Below are 27,053 nucleotides of genomic sequence, written 5' to 3' on the forward strand. Positions count from 1 at the left end.
TTGTAAGCAGATGAGGACAGATTTTTTTAGCAGGGCCTGTTGTGATGGGACAAAGTGTAATGGTTTTAGACTAAAAGATGGTAGATTGAGTCTAGATATAAGGAAAATATTTATTATAATGAGAGTGGTGAAACCCCAGAACAGCTTGCCCAGAGAGGTGGTAGATGTCCCATTCCTGGGAATGTTGAAGGTAAGGTTGGACAGTGTTGGAGGAGACAAGGAGGAGTGGGAGCGTTATGAAGCATGGAGGAAGATATACAACCCCTAAATGGACTCTGGTATACTGGACTTGACATACAATACAGATTATGACACCTACCAAACATGTCTGTTATACCCCAGTTGTTCCCCAGTTTGTTGTTGTGATGTTATACTGTGTTATGTACTCCATTTGTTGTTTTTTAAAATCACCCTCCATGTTGTCTCCCTCATCCCCTCAGAGTTTTCCCGCCTTTTCCTTGTTTTCCCGCTCCTCTGCCTGCCATTGGCTAGGTTTTGGTGCAGTGCAGAGGTAGCTTTCATTGGTCCTTTCCCCCAGAGACATCTAAACTCCTCCTCTCCTGACCCAGCTACCCTATCATCACGGTTCCCTGGTTGTCAATCCCATGCTCCTCCCTAACCCAAGTTCCACCCCTTATCCAACCCTATATAAGTTGTTACCCACTTAATAAACGTTGGCATTGCTTTGTTCACCTTCCACCGTGTGAGAACCCCTTATTGCAGTGCCCGACCCTATCCCTTTTCCCAGCGGGTCGCGGCAAGTGGCGCCCAACGTGGGGCACGGTTGAAGGTCCCTTGTATCAAGGGAACTCCCGTGGCTCCACTTGGGATCAGGCAGCTTCAGGAGGGAAGACTGCTCCGCCGACCCTCCCTCGTGCAGCCGACGGCTACAGACTTCTGTGGTGGTCGTGTGGGTCGCGCACCAGACAGGTGAGCCACGAGGGACATCCCTGACACCTCCCCTTCACCCCACACCCAGTAATTTATTTTGAAGAGAGGAGTAACAGCGGAGAGTGTTCCCACATAACACCATGGGTTTGACACTCTCCACCTCTCAGAAATTCGTATATAGACGCCTCAAGGACTTTGTCATCGAGCATGGCCACCCGCTCGACAAAAAATCAGCCAAAGCATTAGCGAGGTGGCTAGACCGCCAGGGCTGTGCCATAAACGATAACATCTCGATGGACAAATGGCAGGCCCTCGGGTATAACCTGTGGCGGGACTCCGAACGAGGCAACAAATTGGCTAAGCAAGCGTTAATCGCTTGGAGACTCGTTCTGATGGTGCTACAGCACCAAATGATGAACGCAAACACCAGTCTCACGAAGGACACAGTCAAGGACACTACAACCAATACTGACTCAAACTGCACACAAAATGGCGGGGAAGAGATAGACACTGACACCACCTTAGAAGATGGCGGGAGGGAGCGCGGAAGAAAGCTGCGTCGAGCCCGAAATGGTGTCGAGGAGGGACCCCAGCGCCGCCCAGAGAGAAGGGGGGAGGGTGAAGAGCGCGAAAAACTTGCGCGGGAGAAGAAAAGGCGGGCCCCTGTAGCTCCACCCCATGGGCCGCCTACCTCCCCTCCCACTCGTGGCGCGAGAAGTCCCTCCCCCGACGTGCCTTCGGACACACCCACTTCCGCCACCCCAGTCTCCTCCCCGGATGTGTCTCCCTCACGACACCGGCAGGAAGCAGTGGGCGGGGCTAGGGCAAAGGCCAAGTTGTCCTTCCGGAAAGATGGCCGCGCCCGTAGGCCCCATAACACCAGGGCCTACCCCGCTCACCGGGACTCGGACTGTGATGATGGGTGGGCACCGCGTTCCCCGGAAAGGCAACCCTCCGTACCTGACATCTGGGAGGCCTTCCGGGAGGAAGCTGCGCGGGCTCAGGACGTAGAATTTCTCAGGGCATTTCCGGTTTACTACGAGGAGGGGAAACCCCCCGAGTGGAGACCGGTGTCCTATCCTATGCTCAAAGACATTAAAAAGGCAATCGTAGAGTACGGGTTGGGGGCCCCATTCACTATTGGCCTCTTGGAATCCTTTTTCCTTGCCTATACCTTAATCCCCTATGACATTCGGGCCATCATAGGAGGGCTTTTCACCACCGTTCAAGCCTCGGTTTTCGAGGCTGAATGGAAAAAACGTATCGTTGCCTTTGTCAACGAAAAGATGGAAAGAAGGGGGATTCCAACAAGGCAGGCCATTGACATGCTTTATGGGGAAGGGAATTACTCTAGCAGGGGGGATCAAACTCGATTGGACTCCAAATTGTTAAACACAACTAAAGAATTGGCCTTAGAAGCAGTAAAAAGAGTGGCGGACGCATACGTGCAGGCGCCCTCTTTTACGCTGATTAATCAGGGAACCAAAGAGCCTTTCGTAGATTTCATTACAAGGCTCAAAGAAGCGATTGCTCGGCAAGTCCAACAAAAAGAATCTCAGGAAATTTTATTCAACAGATTAGTGATTGAAAAAGCAAATGAGGACTGCCAGAGGGTTTTAAAAATGCTGAAGGACCCCACCCTGCTGGAAATGATTGAGGCTTGCAAAAATGTGTATTCCAATGCCAATAAAGCAAGAGTCATGGCCGCTGCGTTTTCGGGGCCCCAACACTGCTTCGAATGTGGGGAAAAGGGTCATTTTCGTAAACATTGCCCAAAGTTCAGGTCGGAGCCCAACCTACCGAACACCTTGTGTCGCAGGTGTGGGAAGGGGCGCCATTGGACCTCCAATTGTAGGTCCAAGACGAACCTTAATGGCGAACCCCTTTCCCCAAAACAATCCCCAAAGCTCCGAAAGAAAGTGATGTTTTCATCAATGCCTAATTTAAGTCACTGTCCCTGCGAGCAGTCGGGAAACGGGGAGCTGAGCGCCAGGGGGGGCGCGATGACACAAGTTGCCCCCCACTCCATCTTGCGCCAGCCACGCCCAGTTACCCCGTAGCCCGACTGCCACCAGCAGACCCTGTTCCCATTCGGGAACAGTGTAAACCCCTACCCTGGATTGTCTTACAGGCTATTCACCCATCTACCCATTTAAGTTCATATGAACAACTCGCGAGAGTCGTACCATCCAACCCTGTTGACCCTGACTTAACATATTTGGTAACATCACACTTTTCAGCAGTCGGCAAGGGAATTGTTGTTGTTCCCACTCTCCTGACGGGCTTGACACATAATAACATTGCCATCTGTTTAACTGTACATCTTCCCCCCGTGCAGCTAGAAGACCGCTTCCCCGTAGCGAAGATGGTCTCCACCGAAGACCTGCTGTGCGTCTTATCGGCAGACGAGGAGGAGAGGCAGGCAGCGGAAAGGGAGGTCCTGTGGACCACCACCGTAAAAACATCGCGCCCACTCCTAACTTGTTTTATTTATTACCCACAGCCGAAGAGACCGCAGCGGGTCAAGGTGGAAGGCCTACTCGACACGGGGGCGGATGTAACTATCATAGCTTCCAGGGACTGGCCACATGCGTGGCCAGCACAAACAGCCTATGTTCGAGTGAGCGGTGTGGGGGGAACGCAGCACCCCGTCAGGAGTCGGGAAGTTCTAACTATCTACGGGCCGGAGGGCAGACCAGCGTCCCTTCAACCGTATGTATTAAACATTCCAGTTACTTTGTGGGGACGGGACGCCATGGAGCAGTGGGAGCTCAAATTGGGCACCCTGACTCCAGAGCAAAATTTTTAGAGGGGGTCACTGAAGTAAAGCAGCTCCCCAGACTGAGTTGGAAGACCGATACACCAGTCTGGGTTGATCAGTGGCCCCTGCCAACAAAAAAGCTGCAAATTCTGAATAATTTGGTCAATCAGGAACTAGAAAAAGGACACTTGGAGTCTTCCACCAGTCCCTGGAACACTCCAGTGTTCGTGATTCAAAAGTCCTCAGGTTCCTGGAGATTTCTCCAGGACCTGCGCAAAGTCAATGAAGTCCTGGAGCCAATGGGAGCCCTCCAGCAGGGAATGCCCTCACCATCCATGCTCCCTGCTGAATGGCCCCTAGTGGTTATCGACATTAAGGACTGCTTCTTTCATATATTCCTCAATCCGGCTGATTCGGCTCGATTCGCTTTTTCTGTCCCTGCAGTCAACTCTTGTGAACCTCACCGCAGGTTCCAGTGGCGTGTGCTTCCCCAGGGGATGAAAAATTCCCCAACTCTCTGCCAAATGTTCGTGGCAGAGGTGTTGAGGCCAATTCGATCACAATATCCGCAGTCAATCATCTTCCATTACATGGATGATGTATTGATTTGCGCAAAAAACCAATTGGCAGTTAATGAAACGCTAAATTCCACAATCTTGGCACTAAAAAATAAAGGATTGGAGATCTCCCCTGAAAAGGTGCAAAGAGAAGCACCATGGAGGTATCTCGGACTCCAAATCAATGCCAAAAATATTAGACCTCAATCAGTAACAATTGATAAGAATGTCCGAACTTTGAACGACCTCCAAAAGCTGCTGGGTGTGATCAATTGGATCCGACCTGTGTTGGGAATCACAACAGGAGATTTGCACCCCTTATTTGAGCTGCTAAGAGGAGACGCTGACCTGTCCTCCCCCCGTTGCTTAACATCAGAGGCCCTCAAGTCCCTTGCCGCTGTTGAAAAGAAAATTTCTGAGAGACAAACATGTAGGAGGATGGAGGGACTGCCATCCTCCTTAGTGATAATAAAGGAACAGAGACAACCGTTGGCCCTCCTGGGCCAGTTCACCGGTGGCTACCGAGACTTTTGCTTGTGGGAGTGGATGTTCCTCCCTCATCAATTCGGCAAAACCATCACCACTTTAATCGAAATGATTGGAAAGATAATATCGAAAGGTCGCACTAGGTGTTTAGAACTTAGTGGGGAAGAACCAAATTTCATCTACCTCCCACTGACTTCTGAACACCTAGATCAACTGCTGCAGACCTCCACTGATTTTCAAATAGCCATCGGGGGCTATCCGGGAGAGATTCGGCTACATCTCCCGGCATGCCCATTTATACAGAGATTAGTTCACCTTCCAATTCGGCTCAAAATTATGCAATCAGAGACTCCAATTCCAAAGGCAAAAACTGTTTTTACCGATGGCTCGGGGAGAACCGGGAACGCCGTGATAGTGTGGAAAGAAAACAACGATTGGCACCAAGATATCCACAGAGTTCAAGGTTCTCCTCAGATTGTGGAACTCTCGGCAGTTGTGCGCACCTTCCAAATTTTCAGTGGTGAGCCAATTAACATTGTTTCCGATTCGGCATATGTGGTGGGTGTGGTGAAGAGAATTGAAAACTCCTATCTAAAAGAAGTCACTAATCAGAGTTTATTTCAATTACTAACTAAATTGTTGCATTTGATAGAAAAACGAGAATTCGGATACTACATCGTCCACACCCGCTCGCACACCACTCTACCCGGTCCTGTGGCGGAGGGGAACCAAATTGCTGACCATCTAGCAGGTATGGTTGTAACCCCAAATTTATATCAACAGGCGAAACTCTCACACGAATTTTTTCACCAGAATGCACGATCGCTACAAAAACAATTCGGACTTAAATTATCCCAAGCAAAAGAAATCTTAAAGGCTTGCGCTGACTGCCAAACACTTACACCAGTCGTCCCAGAGGGGACAAACCCAAGGGGATTGTCACCCCTGGAGATCTGGCAGTCAGACGTGACCCATGTGGCCGAATTTGGAAAATTAAAATATGTGCATGTGTCTATTGACACGTTTTCTAAAATGATTGTAGCCACCGCGCATCCTGGGGAGAGGAGTAGTCATGTCAAAAAGCACTTCCTGTCTGCATTCGCAAGGATGGGAGTCCCAAAACAGATTAAGACAGATAATGGGCCCTCCTATGTGTCTGCAGACACGAAGAAGTTTTTTGAACAGTGGGGGATACAACATACCACAGGGATTCCCCACAACCCCACAGGACAAGGCATTGTGGAACGTGCACATCAAAACGTCAAAAACATGATTAAAAAACAGAAAGGGGGGAGTATTGGCCTCTCCCCCCAAGAAAAATTAGAGAAGGTTATGTATGTTCTTAACTTTCTCAACATGATGGAGGACACAGAAACTCGTGCAAGCAAAAGTCCTGTGGATCGCCATTTCAGAACCACGACATCAGTTCTAACCGACCAGAAAGCTAAAGTGATGTACCGGGACCCACTAACGGAGAAATGGACGGGCCCTTTCCCCTTAATCACCTGGGGGAAGGGCTACGCTTGCATTGCAGGTCCTGACGGGCCAAAGTGGGTCCCTGCCCGGCGTGTGAAGATCTCCCGGGAGCCGACAACAACTACTACCTGAGAAAAGACACTTACAACACGATGCTGCAGATACCACACCTCCTATGGATCCTCCTCTTGGCTACAACCATCCATCACGCGACCAACATCCCGCTACAAGGATGGATGAACCAACCTTCTCAAAATCTATGGGTAACGCTGGCCAAGGCTACGGGCACTGACACCCTATGCCTAGCCTTGACCAGCGCAGGTAGCCCCTTCAAAACTTGTCTAATAGGGATCCCCATCTCCCCATCCGAATGGCCTGCGTTTGTGTCACAAACGCGGGTCCAGGGATCCCTGCAATTAAACTCCCCCAACATGGCACAGGCAATATCAGCGCTCCCCTTCGTAGATATCCCTTTCCAAGAAATAGACCTCTTAGGCTCGCTTCCCTCTACCGCTTGCATTATTTTTCACCGCTATACCCAACCCATTCTGTTCACCCCTCTCAATGTTACCGCTTACAAGCCTATCTACAAAGGGACACACTCTCCGTGGTGCAATGGCTCGGTGGCCACCACTATACCCACCGAGCACATCCCACGGAACATGAGGCTCCCTAAGGGATTTTTCCTACTGTGTGGGGATCGGGCATGGCCAGGGATTAGAGCCTACCCGGAGGGAGGTCCCTGCACAGTGGGAAAACTTGCCCTATTCAATCCGGCCAAATTCTACTTCGAAAATCAATTAGTGCACCCAAAAGAAAGAGCCAGAAGGTCCCTCTCGTTTTCTATGGGCGCTCCCCTACGCTTTCCCAAACCTGCTGCTTCCAAACCTGTTGTTATTTCAAAAACCCTTCCTAAACTTGAGATCACACCCCAGCCAATTCGGATGCAAAATTCTCTCCCTGCACCTCATGTGAATCTTGGAAGGCCACAGTATTGGCCAACTCCTCTGCCCTTCCCCGAGGATTGCGATTCTAACATTCACATTTGGTCCAGGGTGAAGAACTTCTGGGCGTCTTTCCCTATCCCTGGGATAGGGACAGCGCATGCCCTCTCTCTCCTAACGCACCTTGGATGCTGGTTGACCAAGGAGGCGAATGCTACAACTCAGGCGATAGAGGGCTTGCTCGAAGACACCCAGAAGTTAAAAGAGGTGTCTTTACCGAATCGAGCCGCCATAGATTTCCTTCTCCTGGCACACGGTCACGGGTGCCAGGAATTTGAAGGTATGTGCTGCATGAATTTTTCGGACCACTCCGAGTCTATACACCAGAGTATCAACCAGCTTAAAGGATTGGTCCGGGAAATTCATCAGGACAGAGGAGGCGGTCTCGATAGCCTCTTCGATTGGATCCAATTGCCAAATTTTCCCCCCTGGACGAAAAAGCTTATTATGCTTGGCGTTTTGTTTCTTTTCGGTTCGGTTTCTGTTTGTGTCATTTTACCATGCTTAGTTGTTTGTCTGCGAAGGATGCTGCTAAAGACCATCGAAGCCAACTTAACCACCGCTGAAAGAAATAAAGAAGGGGGAGATGTTGGAGGAGACAAGGAGGAGTGGGAGCGTTATGAAGCATGGAGGAAGATATACAACCCCTAAATGGACTCTGGAATACTGGACTTGACATACAATACCGATTATGACACCTACCAAACATGTCTGTTATACCCCAGTTGTTCCCCAGTTTGTTGTTGTGATGTTATACTGTGTTATGTACTCCATTTGTTGTTTTTTAAAATCACCCTCCATGTTGTCTCCCTCATCCCCTCAGAGTTTTCCCGCCTTTTCCTTGTTTTCCCGCTCCTCTGCCTGCCATTGGCTAGGTTTTGGTGCAGTGCAGAGGTAGCTTTCATTGGTCCTTTCCCCCAGAGACATCTAAACTCCTCCTCTCCTGACCCAGCTACCCTATCATCACGGTTCCCTGGTTGTCAATCCCATGCTCCTCCCTAACCCAAGTTCCACCCCTTATCCAACCCTATATAAGTTGTTACCCACTTAATAAATGTTGGCATTGCTTTGTTCACCTTCCACCGTGTGAGAACCCCTTATTGCAGTGCCCGACCCTATCCCTTTTCCCAGCGGGTCGCGGCAGGACAGGGCTCTGAGCAAGTTGAAGATGTCCCTGGTAACTGTTATGAGATTTGGACTAGATGATGTTTAAAGACCACTTCCAACCCAAACCATTCTATGACTCGGTAGTGGGGGAAAGGGTTTACAGATTTTCTGTGTTGTATATTGTGCTTGTCAGATGTATAACCAACAAGGAGCCACACTCTGACCCTCACCCTTCCCTTTCCTCAGAACAAGGTGTAAAAGCAGTACAGGTGTTAGAGAGGAGAAATTGCTCTCCATGCAGAAAAAGCTCCTTGTGTGATAAACAGAAGGCTCTCCATTGGCAGATTATCAGGATTAAGAATGAGTCATGGTATAACTAAGTCAAACAATTCTAACAGTCTTTGTGTCCATAAATCAGTTATTTTTTGTTGTGTGAGTTTCATAAATTCTAGCTCACTTTTAAGATTATTTTCTGCAAGATAAGACATACAAACCATGTTGTTGATGGATCAGCACCTGTTTTTGGTGCTGGTTGAGCAAGAAATTGTGTCTTCTCCAAAGAGGTTTGGTTTATTTTACTTAAAAACAATAGATCAAAAAAAGAAGGTTTTAATTTTAAGCTCATGTCCGAATATACAGGGAATAATTTATTTAAGTAGTTACTTCTACCACATGACCAATAGTAAATACATGAGAAAAGTCCATTTTTTTTTTGCATGGTGGTATGTAGCATATACCTTGTCCAGTATAGAAGAGTCAAAAGGCATAATAAATTATATTTGATATATTACAACTTTTGCTTAAGCAAATTGATATCAAAAGGCTCCGCTCACCTCCTGTTTGCATGAATATGGAAGATTTTTCTTGTTCAGGCAAACTTGAGGCAAGCAGGGTCAGGCATCCCTTGTTTTATGCTTACTTTTTGAAATCTCTTGCTTCCCTTCCAACTCACAGATGGGCACAAAGCATCTTGGGGTTCCATCTCCTGCTGTGCTATTGGTTAAGCTCTTACTCTCATTGCATTCAAATTAATGAGTATATTGCTGGCAGGGTATCAGAACTGGATATAAATGGTAGCAGAACTGGAGATAAAGTAGTCCTTCATATCAAACTGTGAGTGTTAATAGATGTAAATTAATTGTTGAATATTCTTAAAACTGTTGTACTAGGGAAAGGCATGCTGGCTGCCTCTCTCCTGCTGGAGTTGTAATGTGTCCATCAAACTGATCTAGGTGGCTGACGTGATTTGAAGTGCCTTGGCAGATATAAAGTGAGTCAGGGAGTATCTACACGCAGACCTCTTAAATGGCAGAAACAGATGAGGAGGAGGAACCAGTGACAAAGGGTTTAGTGGTAATCTGAGGATTTCCACCCTTCAGCATCTCTAATGTATTGGGTGCTCAAAAGAGGAATTCAGTGGTAACAAAGATTTGACAGCTGAATGCTGTTGCAGGGAATTAGCAAATTGTAGGACTGGGTTTATGACCTTGGATCCACCATGAGGCACAGTCTTGGCTGTACTTTTTCAGCCATCTGTGCTCATTTATTAACCCCTGGGGAGGCTTGTGCCTCCTATAATTCATTTTACCATCCATTATGAAAAAAATTCCAATTCTCAGAATTGGGGAAGACAATAATACAGGGGAAGACAGAATACAGAGCTTATACTGCTGTCAGTTTATGATAATTTTTAAATATGTTTCTATATAAGTTACGGAAAAGACATATTATCTTTTTTTTAAGGGTTATGGAATTGGAGAACATTTGAAATCATGTATAGAATGTATCTGAAGAGGTAGGAGAACTGCAAAATAATTTACCTTGGGAGGACGATGGTGCTTTTTCTTTCTCAATCCATTCATACATTTGTTTTCCCTGCTTCTAATGACTTAATATTTCCCTTTTCTCCCTCCCCTTGTCCCATGGAGCCCAGTCTTCCTTCAGGTGCAATTTGTGTTTACAACCAGTTGCCATTAACACACCATAAGAACAAAAATATGGGTTTTGAATGAAGTCTGCCTCACTTCTACAGTAAAGAGCTGGTTGAAAGTAGGGTTTCTGAGGGGGAATCTTGGCCCTCTAGAATCTATCCCCCTACAGGGGAAATCCTATTTAAACTGTCCTATTTTCTGTGTCAGGATGTTGCTCCTTTTCCCTTCTCTACCCAAGTGATTCAGTACAGTTTTTTTTTTTCTTCTCAGCTGTCTGAGTTTCACAAGCTTGACACAGCATTAAAAGCATGCTCCCGTGACACATTATCATTAAATACAGCTGTACCTTTTTGAATGTGGAGGGGGAGGACAGCCATGTCTCTCATCTGAGCTGAGGATAAGCCCATTTGCTTGTGCAGAAGTAAGATGATGGACCAGATTTGCTCAGCTGTGTTTACTCTCCCACCCACACATGTGCCCATACAAGCATCCCACCAACCAAACATCAGGCTAATCAAAACAACATAAAGCCATCTGAATCCCAACCAGCTGCAACCAGGCTTTTCATGCCTCTACCATTATTATTGTTATTTTAATTTGTAAAATTAGCCTCTGCTGATGGCCCTACTTGCAGATGCCTCTCCTGCAGCTTCTCTGCAGCTCTCATGTCCAGGGGCTGTCCTGCATGCGATAGCTCTGCAAACCCACCCCAGTGTCCCCTGCAGGCCCACCTTGGGACCCAGGGCTCTGAAGGCAGTGAGTTCCCACCATGCCTCCTGGCACTGGGGTCTGCTCTTCGAGCTGCAAATGAATTCAAGAACCTCCCTGGAAACAGAAAGGCTTTTGAGCTGATCAAATGGCCCAAAAGGAAAACATAATCATATGCTGCTGTGTGAGCTCACTGTGACTGCATGGGTCTCTTTGTAAAAACTTCTGTGCCTTGCCTAACCATTGCCTGCCTCCAGTTAGAGTGATGGAAGGATTTTACCCAACCAATTCAATTCCTTGTAGCCGTGCATGACTTGGCAGTGGCTGTCGTGGGACCCTTCTCGTAAGTCATGAGCATCTTTCATGCAGAGTCATCCCAATGAGCTGCTAGTGGATCCTCCCACTACTGGAAAAAAACATAGTGATGCTTGATGCTCCTCTGTTGACTTTTGGTGGACTAACTGGATCTATGGAGTCCAGAGGTGATGGTATGACTCTTGCTCTCACTGTGAGAAACCAAGAGCACAGTTTGGGGCTTTGAGTGCAGAGACCAATGCTGTGCACATTTCAAAATTCATGCCAACATTTTGAAATGTGTTGATTAGTTTACAGAGGAAAAAAAGAGTAAAAAAATGAAAAATAAGGCATACTGAAATGGGAACCAGGTGGTGCCAAAGTGGCTTAACTAGAATGTGTGAATGTCCCTCCCTTGGGCAGGGCTGCTCTGTGCAGCATGTGGTCTGTCTGTTGGCCTTTCAGTGTGGGGAAGAAGGTGTCAGTCCTGCTGTCAGGACCACTATAGCCCTTGCTCCTGCTTTTGACAGATGGGAGAGAAGTGTGATCATGAGAAATCTCACTCTTTTGTTGCACCCAGGATGGGAGGTGCTGTTTCTTCACAGTGCTGCTTCCTGTTGCTGCCAGGAAGGCAGACTGAGTTGCCCACTATGGCCAGGCAGTCAGATCCTGGTGCTTGGCTCTGCTATACACATGGTGTCAGACTCATCCTTTCAGTCTTAACAGGCTAGGCTGGAGGGAATGGATGCCATCCAGAGGGACCTGGACAGGCTTAAGAAGTTGGCCTATGTGAACCTTATGAAGTTCAACAAGGCCAAGTTAAGGTCCTGCACCTGGATCAGGGCAACCCCAAGCACAAATACAGGCTGGGTGGAGGATGGATTTTGAGCAGCCCTGAGGAGAAGGACCTGGGGTTCTTGGTGGGCAAGAAGCTTATCATGAGTTGGCAATGTGCACTTGCAGCCTAGAAAGCCAGTTGTACCCTGGGCTGCATCAAAAGCAGTGTAGCCAGCAGGTCGAGGGGGTCGTTTTTCCCCTCCACTGTGCTCTGGTGATACCACACTTCGAGCACTGTGATCAGCTCTGGGTCCCCCACCATGGCTTATTAATATAATATAATAAGACACAACCCAGCAGCTCGGGTGGCAAGCAGCCAAATCTTTTATTTAAAGGAAAATGCCCCCTTATATGCGCTTCGGGGGGCATGTGACCCACCTGACCAAAGACAGTAGAACACACACTGCTCATGTGTGTCCGTATGCTGTCCGGGGACTCCAAGACCCAGAACGTATTCCCCTGCATCCCTGGAACACACCCCCTACACCCCACCATAAGTAGGACATGGAACTATTTGAGCAGATCCAGAGGAGGCCACAAAGATGATCTGAGGACTGGAGCACCTCTCCTATAAGACAGGCTGAAAGAGCTGGGGTTGTACAGCCTGGAGAAGAGATGGCTCTGAGGAGACCTTCCAGTACCTGAAGGGGTATATATAAAGAAAAGAAAGCCCGAGTGGGAGTTTTCACAAGGGGATGTAGTGACAGGTCAAAGGGGAATGGCTTTAAATTGAAAGAGGATAGGTTTAGATTAGGTGTTAGGAAGAAATTCTTTACTCTGAGGGTGATGAGGCACTGGAACAGGTTGCCTAGAGAAGTTGGTGGTGTCCCATTCCTGGAACTGCTTAACACCAGGTTGGATGGGGCTAACCCAAACAATTTTATGATTCTCAGGGAAAGGAGAGAGATGTCTATTTCACAGACTCACAGAATATTCTGAGTTGTAAGGACCCACAAGGATCATCTTAAGTGAATGGCCCATATGGGGATCAAACCTACAACCCTGGTGTTATTAGACCATGCTCTAACCTAGCTCAGCTTCTGGCATGCATTGCAGTACCTTACTTCTCCTCCACATTTCTCCATGTTTTTTACCACACATTCCCTACTGCTGAACTCCCAGCTGGTTCTGTGAACAGACCTCAACCACTACTTCATGGAGGTGAAGTGAAATTATGCCTAATGCTTCCCTGTCCCCAAAGACTTATCTATTAAATATCACTGGTGGAAAGCTTTTTGTACTGCCTTTTTGACCCCCTGGGTACACTCCAATACTGCTCCAGCATGTGGAGCTATTCTGGTCAAGGATCTGGTCTTCTCACCTCTATAGCCTGTATAAAAAGTGAGAGGACTAGAGTAAAAAATAATTTACTCCCCCCAGCTTGATCTTGTGCTGGTTTCACACTAGAATAATGATGCTTCCTCAATGCTACTCTTTGTGCAAGGTTAATTGGTGTATATAAAGCAAGCATGATGATCCTTTACTTAAAAACACACATGGGAACTTGCTAATTTCCCTGGAAGTTTGGCCAGATTTCATCTGTGTGCTCCTGGTTTGCATCTGATTTTTATTTCAGATGCATGCCTCAGAACTCTCTGGGTGCTGCCTGGAAACCTAGCTTCAGTGAAACCAACTGTCTAATACACATGTAATGCTGGAGAGATCTGTTAAAATTTATTTCTCCTCTTCTGATTTTTTTTTTTTAATCTTTACAAATATTCTTTTTAATGCTATTTTTCAAATTTCTAATTATCATGTGAATGGGTCTGCTGTAACTTTTCCCTTTTCTGTCTTTCTTTTCTACTTCCATTTTACATGGATGCTGTTAGTGCTGTGTGGTTATCATAGGTTTTCTTGTTTTAAAGAAAAAAACCCCTGCTTTCAATATTTTCCTTTTACCACTGTGAAAGAAAGGTGTTGAGCAATAGAGCGGGAAGGGATGGACAGAGTGAAGCCACATACACACAAAGGACTGGTTAAGTGGCTGCACATTCCAAACTAAGTGCTTCGGAAAACTGTGGGGAGGTGGGTTTTCTCTGGGAGGGCACAGGATTTTTGCCCTGACTCAGGGAGGGTGTGTGCAAAGAGAAAGAGCTCCGGGGTTCATTTTGTTTTCAGTCACGTCATCTAGCTGCCCTTGGCCCCGGTTCGCCTCCGTTGCCTCATGCCCTGTTCTGCCCGTGGCCTGGACTTGCCTTGGATTTCATTGGAGAAGCTGGTACCATCTGCAGAGGAACTTTTGAGGCGAAAGGCTGTTCTTCCTCCCACTTCCTCCTTCTCTGTGATGGCGGCAGCTTGGACCCATTGATGAGGAAGGGGAGGTACAGCCAGAGCCTTTGACAGCGTGAGTCCACAGGAGGAACCACTCCCCCTCTCCCTTTCCCCTTCAGTGCGGGTCCCCGTCCAGCTGCCTCCCACGGGCCAGGTCCCACAGACGGGGCGACCACCAGAGCCCAACAGCGACCCTGCCGGCCAAAGAGAGCAACTGCAGCCCCTGCTCCTCCAGATCCAACAGCATTCCCTGCTGGCCGTGAGGGAGGCACTGCAGCCCCACCTCCCAAGGCGCCACCGTCCCCTGCTCGTCGTGGTTATAACTGTGTCGAAAGGCAAAAAGGACAATTGTTTTTGGTGGAAGTTTGGGTGCGGGACTGTTGCTTGTTTTTCTTTTGTTGTGTTACCTATATACATGTATTCTTTAGTAAAGAGCTGTTATTTTTCTTTTCCACAACTTTTGACTCTTATTTTCAAAGTTATAATTACTCAGAGGGAGAAGCTTGGTTTTTCTCGTAACCTGACCTCCTTAGTAAACACTTCTGTCTCATTAAACTGAGACAGTGGTGTTGCTGATAGCCCTGCCAGCATGTCCCACTATCTGAAGGTGCCCTATCCCCACACTCTTTCCCACGGCTCTACTGAGGTTGGTGTTATGCTCTGGATTAAGATATAAACTGGTCAGAGTGGTTACATTTTTATTCAAGACTTTTAAAAAGCCTTTTGGTTCATTATAACCTCTAATTAGCGTTCAGCGAAAGAGTCACACAATCTTCCCTAAGAGAAATTCTTTTTAATTTAGTGAGAAAAATAAGATATTTTGGCAAAAGGTTTTTACAGGAGTAAAATACAACCAAGAAAAAGGCATTTCACTAAAACATTCAGCACAAAGACCCATTCCACAGGAAACACCCACTAAAAACAAGTCATATACCACCAGCTTTAGTAAAACACAATTCATTTAAGTTACCCACAAGAGACGGAGAAGAGTAACAGAAGAAAATAGCTCAAAAAGGGTAAAGAAAAAGAGAAGGAGAGAGAAAGAAAGAGAGAAAGGAGAGGAGAATAGCTACCGACAAGATTCGATGATTCACATGGTGCCAGCTGGAGAGAGAGAAGAGAGGAGAGAAGAGGAAGAAAAAATGGTTACTGACCCACACGGTTCAGGCTGCAAGAAATACCAGAGGGAAGGAGAGAGGGAGATCACATGGAGTCTTGTGTATTTATAGAGTTCAGTTTTCCCTCCCAGGCAGGATATCCGATCAGTGGCTTCCAGGCCTGAGTGAGTTGTGCTGTAGCCAGTCACAGGCTCCAGGGGTGTGATGTGGGCAGGCTACCAGGCAGGTCTGCCTTGACCGACAGCCCGGCTGCAGGGCCTTCAGCTCTGCCATGTGCTTTGCATGGGCTGCAGGCCTTGCCTTCTGGCTCTGCCATGAGCCCTCAGCACAGGCCTTATGCACAGGCCTTACCATGTTCCTGCAAGTCTAGGCCCAGCCCTTCCCACATGCACACTCACACACACACAGTGAGTTGGTTCCGATCCATATCAATAATTCAGTGAGATTTGGATCCAGGATCTCACATTTTGCAATGAACTTTACCTTGAACAGCTCTTTAGAAGGCTTAAATTGACAGGTAGGGTAGGACCTCAAAACTGCTTTTGTGACCAGCCTCTTAGAAACTTTTGAAGGTAAACTTTCACCTATGGCTGCATCAGGACTTATTCAAGTCACCATGTAATAAAACTACTACTAAAAATCCTACTATTATTGATGGGCTTAGATTACTCTTTGATTTGTAGATCTGGGTCTAGAGATGCAAATTGTCTCTTCCCTGCCACTGATCGTCTTCTTGTCTGGTCAAGATGATGTGGAGAGCAAGGCCAAGGCTCACTCATGCCTTTTAGCTGACTGTGCAGTCTGCTGCCCTCAACAGAAGCCTTGGCCACCATTGCCTGCAGCAGGCTCCCTGGCTTGTTCCTCAGCAGGATTTTCTCTACAGGAGAGGAGATGGTATATTCCATTGTCCATGCATTCAGTTAGTCACTGAACTTCAAACCTGCATTTCTAAAATATGTTTCAATGTACTTAGCTTACTTTTGTTCTTCCTCTGATCTTTTTAAAATACTTGTTCTTTAGCTATATATAGCAAAGCATAGTCTTCATAGTCAGATCAGACAAACTGCAGAGAAAGCTTGCTCTTGGGTTATTTATAGAGTTCCTAACAGCACTGTCCCTTGCTCTTTCTGTGCAAAGCTAGGGCATGCAAGGTTGAAAACATGACCTTATCCTTTGGGTACGCAGACATGTCATTCAGAAGTCCTTTATTTTTAACAGAGCTTGTGTTCCAAAAGACAAAGCATGTAAATTCCAGCTACAGATTCTCAGTTCCTTGTGCCTGGTGGGATTGGTGTAATAAATGAATACAGAGTTCAGAGGACTTTTACTAAATCTTATAGTAGTTGCATATGTTCTCCTTTGATATCAATAGACTTCCGCTTCACAATCTTTTCTGAGCCACAGAACTGTTAGGTCTTTCAGACAATCTAGATCTGTAATCCTTTGGGTTGTGAAGCCAACGTGACCTATCAATATGTGATACATTTATAAAACAATGGCTACAGGAGGTTTGATCATGCATCTAAACAATGTATTTTTGTTATAACTTAATACTACCATAGATGTCTTGTAATTGATTAAAACTAATAGGTTTTTTTTCATTAAAATATCCACATACTACGAATAGTCTGTAATGCCCCCATAGGTCTTTCCAGATGACAGAAACTTGAAATATTTCCTGCCTTTCTACTGCCTTCCCTTCTTCCATGTTTTCTTTCCCAATTGACCATTGGTCCTCAAGACTTACCATTTACAATCTTCTAGCCCCTTAAAATAACAAAGACCAATGGACATACAATTAAATAATTTTTTATATCAAATGAAAAGACCTTAGAAGCACTGAACTTCATTCTATCATTGACACTGTATTTTATTCAAAGAAAAATCTCCAAGTTTTCACTTATATGAGAAGGCCACCAATATATGGGAGAAAAAGTCTTGCATGGAAATCTGGTTGCTTCAAGTGTTAGGTCAAACTTGACGCTTTTTACACAAGCCTCTTATTAAAAAGGGTTTAGTGATCTATTTTGAAAGGGTGTATAGACAAGCTTGATGCATCCTTTTCCCAAACATTGGGTCAACAGTGATAGCACATATTGTTAGAAGTATCATGGAGAATATGTAAAGAGGAAAGAAACTGTATGGCAATTAAATCACCATTTTTGAACCTGAAATAATGACATGACTATGCGTCTTGAGTTCTTGGACATAATTCTTAGTAGAGTTGTAGCAGAGAAGTTTTACTCCACTGAACATGCCAGTTCCATGAAGTCCTGCAACTCTAAACTGCAAACAGACTTCAAATTCATTACAGTGCAATTGAAAAAAAACAACCCAACATCACCCCACCTAAAGTACTTTATTTCAAATTCATTGTATGCAACAATGAAACCTGAGATCAACTCTTATCACCTTTCCTATCCATGGAAGCTGATTTTCTGTTTTGTTACTGGTGCATGTACATATGTGTTATTTTAAGCTTATCCCAGAGTCAGGAAGCAAGATGTCTGTCTGAGGGACTTGACAACTAAAGAAGCCACAGATAAGAGAGAAAAGGTAGAGAAAGCACTGTATAGGATGAATACTGCACAGTATCATAAAGTGATACATTCACAATTCTTAGAAAATTGTGGCAGTTTGAGCCACATTAGAAATCCAAAATCCGATTTTTCAGGCTTCCCCCCACCCCTTCTCACAATTTATCCCAACACCAGAGAGAAACTTTCAGGCTAGAGGCTTCTGTAGGGGAAGGGGGAAGTATATACATTTATTTACACAAATAAATACTATACAAACTAAAGACAACTATATATATATTACATTTCTATCAGTCAGTCCTTTCAAGCCCCTCCTTCAACTTTACTCCAGGAGCAGCTTTTCAAGGCTGAAACGTAACACAGTCTTTTGCTGTGGGAGTGTTCTGGGCTCCTGAACGCTTCCCCCTCACCAAGTTCCAGTTATTTGTTGCAGTCTCTCCTCCTCATGAAGTCCAAGAAGACAGTTTTGAGTCCTTGCTCTTCTGCTGGTGATTTCTCTTTCTCATACCTTGGTCTGTAGGCTGCTGCAGTGTAGTTCAGCTTATCAAGCGTCTGTGTCCTGGAATGTTGATTTCTCCTCGGGTTTTCGGTCATCCTGTGTTTTAGTTCACAGCAGAGACATCCTCCAGGCCCCTCTCTCTCTCTCTGGGGGTCACTCCCCAATTTTTGCCTGGGATTTTCTCCCTAGCAATCGAGCCTCCTCCGGCCCATCCACTTGGCTCTGCTCCAATGCTGAGCCTCGCATCCACTCTCACTGAACAGCGAGAGGGAAAAACAGCCCTCCTCTACAGCTTAGCTGCAAAGGTGGGGGAGAAGAAGAAGAGGGCCTGGCCGCAGGGCCTGCCTCTCTCTCTCCTACTTACCAGTTGTTTGTGAGTCGCATCCATCACGAACATGCACTCATTCCAATGCTGTCTCTAACTCTGGCCTAGGCAGAGTTAGGGGGGCCGCAGGGCTCCCCTCTTCCCCCCAGAGGGGGAGAGAGGGAGCCCAGCCACCCCCTGGCCTTGTCCACCTACACGCAGCAGACACCAACAGCAAAACAACCAAGACAGAACTGCCAACAGCTTCCGGTGCTGTGATATATGATTTTGAGCAGAAGCGAACAACATGGACAGTGATTGGCTCTCCAGGGAACACTGTCCTGGCACCCAATCACCTCTGAGCCCCCCCAGCCTCTCAGGGGGACCAATTTCAAACTATGACAAAGTGAAGTGTAACTGGAAATAATGCCTTGTTACTCTTCTTCTAAAGAACTTAAAGGCTAGATAAAACAAAGGATGGTGGAACATAGTCTAAATATCAATGGAGTGAAGCAAATGATGGTTGAATGATATACTTCAAGGAAATCAGTGATTTTATTGCTTTAGTTGAAATGCTGGTTATGTTCAGAATTACAAAAGCAGATCACAGTCATGCAGGTCAGAAGGGATCTCAGTGCCTTCCTCAGCCTTTCCTCAGAGACACCTTAGAAGTTTCCCAGCTCCTCCAGTCAGGATCCAGATTTGCCCAATATGGTACTCCTTTTTTGCCTTTAGGGCAGAGCTAGAAAGCTGTCACCATGGATGGAGGAGAAGAAATCCTCCAGCTCCTCCTTTCCTTGCCTTGGCTTCTGCCTGCTGCAGATAGTGCCTTTAGCAAATCTTATAGGAAACAGCCAGATTTACAGTGGGTCACTGTCCTCTGTGTCAGTCTCCCTCTCTTACTTAACTTTTATATTGTACCTGTGAGTATAGAAATTTCTTTGTAAAAGTTTTTGTAGGCATAAGTATCTATATTACATTTGGACCTTCAAGGTTAAATGTGGCACAGAGACATTAAGGAGTATGCATGCATCTCCACATATCTGGATTCTCATTTTCTTTCAGGAGCTGTGTTCTTTAAGACCAATTTGAAAACACTAGAAAACCCCATCATTATCATTCAGTTTTGGTCTACTTTGTACTTGTATTGACTAGATAAAGGTGGCATGCAGTGAAACTTTAATATTAGGAGAAGAGACTGGACAAAATTATTAGTAAATGATTCACATAACTTAGGTCCCCAAAATTGGACTAGAGCTCTTAAAAGGGTAAGCATTTTCCAAAATATAAATATATTCTCATTCTAGCAGTGCTTGAACTGTTGTGAAAGTAATTTTACTCATGGCATTTTGGTCTCTATGCTTCTGGCAGCAATACAATCAGAAGTGCAGAGACAAGAAAACTGATTGCTCAGGTGAATTTAGCAACATGTGGAAAATATACTATGCTGTAGCTGTTCCACAGAAGAAAAAAGGAGCAAGGAAGTAAAAATGTGATTAGAAAGGAAAATATTTTTGTGGGAGAATGCCTTGTCATGCAGACCAGCTTCACTTTTTGTTGGGGAACACGCAGATGAGTGGAAACAATTCCAAGCTTGGAGACAAATATACAATCCAGAATGAGACATAATCACACAGAAATGGACATTTATCTACCGGATATGACTTCACACTGGACTGGACAGTTTCCCTTGTTATCCCCAGTTTCCCCCAGTTTATTGTTATATTGTTATATGGTTATGTATACCCCCAGTTGTTGTTTTAAAATCCTATCCTCCATATTGTCTCCTTCTTCCCCTCAGAGTTTTCCCTCCAAAACCTGTTTTCTCACTCCTCTGCCTGCCATTGGTTGATGTTTGGTGCAGTGCAGAGGCAGCTACTATTCGCCCATTTCCCCGGTTACACCCAAAACTCCTCCCTTCCTTACCCAGTCGCCCTATCATATGTGTCCCTGAGCTGCCAATCCCAGACTCCTCCCCTCTCCTGGTTTCGCCCCCTTACCCTATCCTATTTAAGTCTCGTGCTCCCCCAATAAAGTTGGCATTGCTTCACTGACCTCTACTGTGTCAAGACCCCTTTTTGCAGTGCCCGGTCCTATTCCTTTTCCCCGTGGGCCGTGGCAACTTTTCTTGCTGCTCCACCGTGCAGGTAGTGAACTCAAGCTTGCTGGGGACTGGCATGTCTGAGGGTGTAGGAACTGCTGCACTGCAGTCCAGGTCCATTGTCTTATCCTGTGTGAAAGCAATACAGAAGAGCTTGAAAACACCACTGTATTGCTTGGTTGAGGGTCAATGGTCATGCACGCTGATGCTCTGGCCAGTAACCCCCCCGTTCTGGAGGGAATGCATCGACAAATGGCAAAGGCTCCAATATTCCCACTTCAATGTTTTCCCCCTGGTGCTAGGAAATAATACAAAGATACATGAGCAATGCCTACAATTTCCTGGACAAGCTGGAGAAGTGGGCCGATGTGAATCCTAGGAAGTTTAACAAGACGAAGTGCAAGGTTCTGCACCTGGTTCAGGGCAACCCCCAGTGTTGATACAAGCTGGGGAATGAACAGATCAAGAGCAGCCCTGACGAGAAGGTCTTGGGGTTGCTGGTGGATGAGAGGCTGGACACGACCTGTAAATGTGTGCTTGCAGCCTAGAAAGCCAATTGTTTCCTGGGCTGCATCAAAAGCAGGTTGGCCAGGAGATTGAGGGAGGTGATTCTGCCCCTCTAATCTGCGCTGATGAGACCCCACCTGCAGTGCTGTATCCAGCTCTGAGGTCTCCAGCATAGGAAGAACATAGACTTGTTGGAATGAGTCCAGAGGAGGACACCAAGATGATTAGAGGGATGGAGCACCTCTCCTGTGAGGGAAGGCTAAGCAACTTGAGTTTGTTCAGTCTGGAACAAGGCAGGGCTTCGGGGTTGCCTAAGTGTGGCCTTCTGGTACCTGAAGGGAGCCTATAAGGAAGATGGAGAGAGACTTTTTACAAGAGCATGTAGTGACAGAACAAAGGAGGACGGTTTCAAACGGAAAGAATGTTTAGATTAGGCATTAGGAAAAAATTCATTACTGAGGGTGGTGATGCACTGGAACAGGATTCCCAGAAGTTATTGACATCTTGTCCATAGAAACATTTAAGGCCAGGTTGGATGGGGGTCTGAGCAACCTGGTCTAGTGAGAGGTGTCCCTGCCCATGACAGTGAGGTTGGAACCATATGATCTTTAAGATCCCTTCCAACACAAACAATTCTATGATTCTATCAATCTATGATACAATGAATACTTAAGTTAAATGGAAAATAGACCATTTTCAGGCTCTTTACTTCTTTTGGGGTAGCACAGTTTCATGCTTGTTCGCTACTGGGACTCCTAGGTGTTGGCAAGAAATTGAACAAAATTTATGTGACTAGCTGCTTGAGAGATTAGGTATTTCACTGGAGCTATGTACAATTGTTATCCTTTTTCAAAATGCAAATGCACACTTCAAAAGGAACACCTTTTAAAATCCTCTTAGAGCAGTTAGGACTTGAAGATGGAGCAAACACAGTGGTTTTCCCTGCAAGAATATTGATATTGATGGAAGTGAAGGCCATTAAACAACTTCTGAGTGGGATTTAAAAATTTGTCTTCTAAATCTGCCTTCTTTTCCCCACTGTGTTCTTCTGTTGTAGTGACTGTGACATGGACACTCTCACTGGTGGGCAAGAGAATCGTTTATTATTTATTTCAACCCTCTGTTTATAGAGGAACTAGTTTCGTTTCTGCTCTGTGAGCAAAGCAAACATCTTCAAGCTATCAACAAGCAGTACTTGGCCCTATCAAATTACAGTATGCATATTTCTACCTATTAACAACTAATGTCCATCTTTACACCTATCAGCTCTCAACACGTGTTCTTCTTTTCTTCAATCATCTTCTTGCTTTTGGTCAGGCAAAGATCACGCCCTCTGGGTCCAGGGACTGTGGTCACCACCTCCTATCTTCCGCTATGTTGTTTTCTGTTCTGGCAATGTCCACTGCTTTGTTAACCCTTTCTGTGCTTATTCTGGTCACAATTGTCCCCATTCTGTCACATACTTTTTATTTTAATTCATATTATATGATGCAGAAACAAGATGAAGGCTGAATTTAAAGGCAAGGAAGGGTGACTTTTCAACACAATGTATTTCTCAGGAAGGAATTAATGGGTCATGGTGTCCTATCCTTCTTCTTTTACGAAACAGGCTCCAGAATTCTTAAATAACTCTTTCTCACATAATTTCATTGTTTTGCTTTAACATTCCCATTCCTTGTTCTGTCTGTTCATATATTCACCTGGCTGTGCTTTAGCCTGTACATTTGTACAATTAAAATTGTCTCTTGCTTGTTTTGTTCTTATTTTAATTTCCTCTGCTTGTGTCAGCCTTTTTTTTCTTCTTTAACTGAAATCGTCTAGTCAAAGTCAGTTGTGAAAAGGAGGAGAAAATGGCCACAGATACATTTTTTTTCAGTTTCCAGTGTAACTTGCTGGAAGGAGGGTAGGAGGACAGATTCAAATCTTCCCACAGTGTTACAGGTTTCTTCTTAACACTAATTGCATTTTACATATGGGGCATGACTAAAGAAGGAAGTGATGAAATAAAGCAGCAGGGAGAGGGGCTAAAGCAGCTATTTCAATACAGGGATCAGGTCATCTACTTCAATGTCTGCTTTTCAATATTGTCCCAGTAGGAAAGGAAACTCACAACATGAGTCCCTCTTGGATCTGAGGACTTTCCCAGTGAATGAGCCTTACTGCCTTACTGCAGCTTTACATGAATTCTTTTCCTTCAGCAGCAGAGGGTCCTTGGCATCTCCCAGCACTGAGATTGCCTGTGTGCGTGCCAGTTCCTAGGCCCTTGAGCAGACTGCTGCTGCTGCCACAGAGACTCTGTTTCTTCAGGTTCAGCCTTGTAACCTCAATAAGTCCCTTTATTCTCTCTTGTTGGCTCCACTCTGCATATTTAAGTAATTGATTTTGGACACTTTCCCAATCAATTTTTGGAATAAAAGCTCTCCAGAAGTAGTTAAAAAGTATTTTTCTTTAATTACTGCCGGACTTCTTTCTCTTGAAACCCTTCAGCCATGAGGTCCATGCTCCCAGGGAAGGCAATGAAACAGCAGTCCTATATAAAAGTATTGTTTCTGTCTTGCAAAAAAATGTGCCTTCCCCCCCCCCCCCCGCAATTCTAGTTTAAGCACGTTGTTCCAGTAAATTCTTTTTAGTTTGCACTTCAGAAAGGCCCCAATACTTAAGCAGCTGTGTGTACTAGCAGTCTTGTATTGTAGACTTGTGGGAGCTTTCTTTGTGTTATGTACATGAATAATAGCTAGTCCTGACCCTTGATTACTAGTCCAATATTTCCACCATCTCACCAATGAAAAATGGTTCCATCAGCAGCACATTATCCTTGCATATATTTAAAGTAATTACAGAATTTAAAGAAAAGTAACACTTTTTCTGCTAGTAATTTCTGTAGTCCTGCATTCGCATGCGTTACATGAAGGAGAGATCTCTTTCTTCTTGCTTACACCAACTTTATCTAAGCTCTCCAATATCTCCACTATGGTAGTATGAGAATGCTTGTCGTCCTGTGTGATCACGGAAGGGTGGAGAGCGAGTAGTCATCAGTGTATACAGGTAAATGGAAACATCCAAGTTTATAAAAAAAAGAGATGTAGGAAAGGAAGGTTTAAGGAAGTCACCTGGGATCACACCAAAAGTCATTAGCAAAAGCTGGCGAATTAAATCACTGCTTCACAGATACTGTGCTATCACCTGAATCAGCAACACTGAGTCTTCTGATTGGTCTGAATTTTGCTTTTGTTCAGTTGGAGGTAACAGAGTGGGAGTAAGAAAAGCAAACCACACTGTATTATATGACTCTTAAGTAGCATTCAAAAGGATGCAACTTTTGAAGAAGAAGGGTGACTCTTTTTCATAGTGTTGTAATGACTTAGCAGGGCCAGTGCAGCACCTGGACCAGGACACTCAGTTGCAAGAGAATGGTGCCAGGTTTTGGTGAGAATTTCTTAACCCTGTTTCAACAGAAGTGTAGTGCTCCTAACTTAGCATCTATACTCTGTTGTATGGGGTTTGCATGGCCAGGTTTTGGTAGTGGTAGGGTTACAAGGGTGGCTTCTTCGAGAAGCCACTAGACCCTTGCTCCATGTCTCACAAAGCCAATGCCAGCTGGCTTCAAGATGGACCTACCACTGGATAAAGCCAAGCTATTCAGGAATGGTGGCAACACCTCTGTGATAACATATTTAAGAAGGAATAAAGAGAAATTATTGCAAAGATCTAATTGCAGCCAGAGAAGAGAGAAGAAATAATATGTGGAGGAACAGCTATGCAGACACCAAAGTCAATGAATCACAGAACCAGTTAGGCTGGAAAAGAACCCTGAGGCCATCGAGTCCAACCTATGACTAAACATCACCATGTCAACTAGACCGTGGCACTAAGTGCCACGTCCAGTCTTTCCTTAAACACCTACAGGGACAGTGACTCCACCACTTCCCTGTGCAATCCATTCCAATGTCTAATTACCCTTTCTGTGAAGAAATTCTTCCTAATGTCCAACTTAAACCTCCTCCAGTGCAGCTTAAGACTATGTCCTCTCATCCTGTCACTAGTTCCCTGGGAGAAGACTCTGACCCCCACCTGGCTACAATCTCCTTTCATGTAGTCATAGAAAGTGATGAGTTCTCCCCTGAGTCTCCTCTTCTCCAGGTTAAACAACCCCAGCTCCCTCAGCTGCTCCTCAGAGGAGCATCGTTAAGTGAAGAAGGAGGGGGATGTGGTGCTTCCGGAACTGGAGCTGAAATTCCCCTGTAATCTGTGGTGAAGACAGTGGTGAAGACAATTGTGAAGCAGCTGTGCTCCTGCAGTCCATGCAGAGATCCACCTGCAGCCTGTGGAGGAGACCCATACCAGAGCAGATGGGTGCCTGAAAGAAGACTGTGACCCTATGGGAAGCCCAAGCTGGACCAGGTTCCTGGCAGGGACCTGCTGACCCATGGAGAGAGGAGCCCACACTGGAGCAGGTTTCCTGGTAGGACTTGTGAACCTGTAGGGGACCCACGCTGGAGCTGTCTGTTCTTGAAGGTCTGCATCCATGGAAAGGGACCCATGCTGCAGCAGTTCATGAAGAACTGTAGCCCGTGGGAAGGACTCAGGCTGGAGAAGTTCATGGAGAACTGTCTCCTATGTGAGGGACCCCATACCAGAGCAGGAGAAAGACTCCTCTTCCTGAGCAGTGCCAGAAACTACCTGTGGTGAACTGACTGTAACCCCCATTCCCTGTCTCCCTGTGCTGCTGGGGGAGGAGGAGGTAGATCATAGAAAGGAGGGAAGGATGAGGTGAAGTGTTCTTAAGATTTGTTTTACTTCTCATTATCCTGCTCTGACTTTGTTGGTAATAAATTCAATTAATATCCTGAAGTTCTGTCTGTTTTGCCTGTGATGGTAATCAGTGGGTGATCTCTCCCTGTCTTTATCTCAACTCATGAACCTATTTTCTCTTTCCTGTCCAGTTGTGGAGGAGAGTGATAAAGCAGTCTTTGGTGGGTACCTGGCATCCAACCAGTGTCAATCGACTACATCTGTGCATCCTTTACTGTGTATGAGGCAGAGGATTTGGCAGCTGACTATAGAAGTCTGATATTTACAATTATCAAAGTAATTAAACAATTACTTTCTCAGAGACATTACTAGCTTCTCCTTGATTTATAAGTGCTAAATTTTCTGCCAGTGGGCTGACAGAGCAAGATATGACCTCCCTTGGATTATCTGCTCACAATGCCAGAAGAAGATGAAAGTTTGGGTGCAGAATTCCCAAACTCACTGTTCTCATGCCTGTGGCACCAAGAGCCTGAGCTTCCAGGCAGCATCTGCGATTGGTACAGCCAGGAGTATGGGTGAAAATGGGTTGGTCTTTTCATAGAAGGTGCACTCAAAGTGGGCAAACAGAATCTGCATTCAAACCATTGTTCTACTTGAATAATAGAAGCTTGAACCAACTGTTTTATTCACTCGGGTTCATCATCTAGTAGATCTATCATCTTGGATAGAAAACCAGAGTGAACTAGGTTATGTGTCCAATTCCAGGTTTATGGTTGAAAATTGCAAGCATAAACCACATTTGGCACTTTGGTTCTTGCTGGTATGAAGGTCATAATTTTGCAGATCTACTCTAAGTCCAGCTTTAATTCAGTTTATGGATGCCTGGGGCCTTGGCTGCAAAGACCAGAAATT

General features: G+C 45.6%; 1 protein-coding gene across 1 annotated transcript; it reads left to right on the plus strand.

Annotated features, from left to right (window-relative positions):
- The first annotated feature begins 1,031 nt into the window (after positions 1–1,031).
- On the plus strand, positions 1,032–2,951 carry LOC135407327 (endogenous retrovirus group K member 6 Gag polyprotein-like). Its single transcript, XM_064642269.1, has one exon. It carries the CDS (start codon positions 1,032–1,034, stop codon positions 2,949–2,951), a length of 1,920 nt encoding a protein of 639 aa, XP_064498339.1.
- Positions 2,952–27,053: the final 24,102 nt, after the last annotated feature.

Source organism: Pseudopipra pipra, chromosome Z, assembly GCF_036250125.1.
Source record: "Pseudopipra pipra isolate bDixPip1 chromosome Z, bDixPip1.hap1, whole genome shotgun sequence".
Lineage (NCBI taxonomy): Eukaryota > Metazoa > Chordata > Aves > Passeriformes > Pipridae > Pseudopipra > Pseudopipra pipra.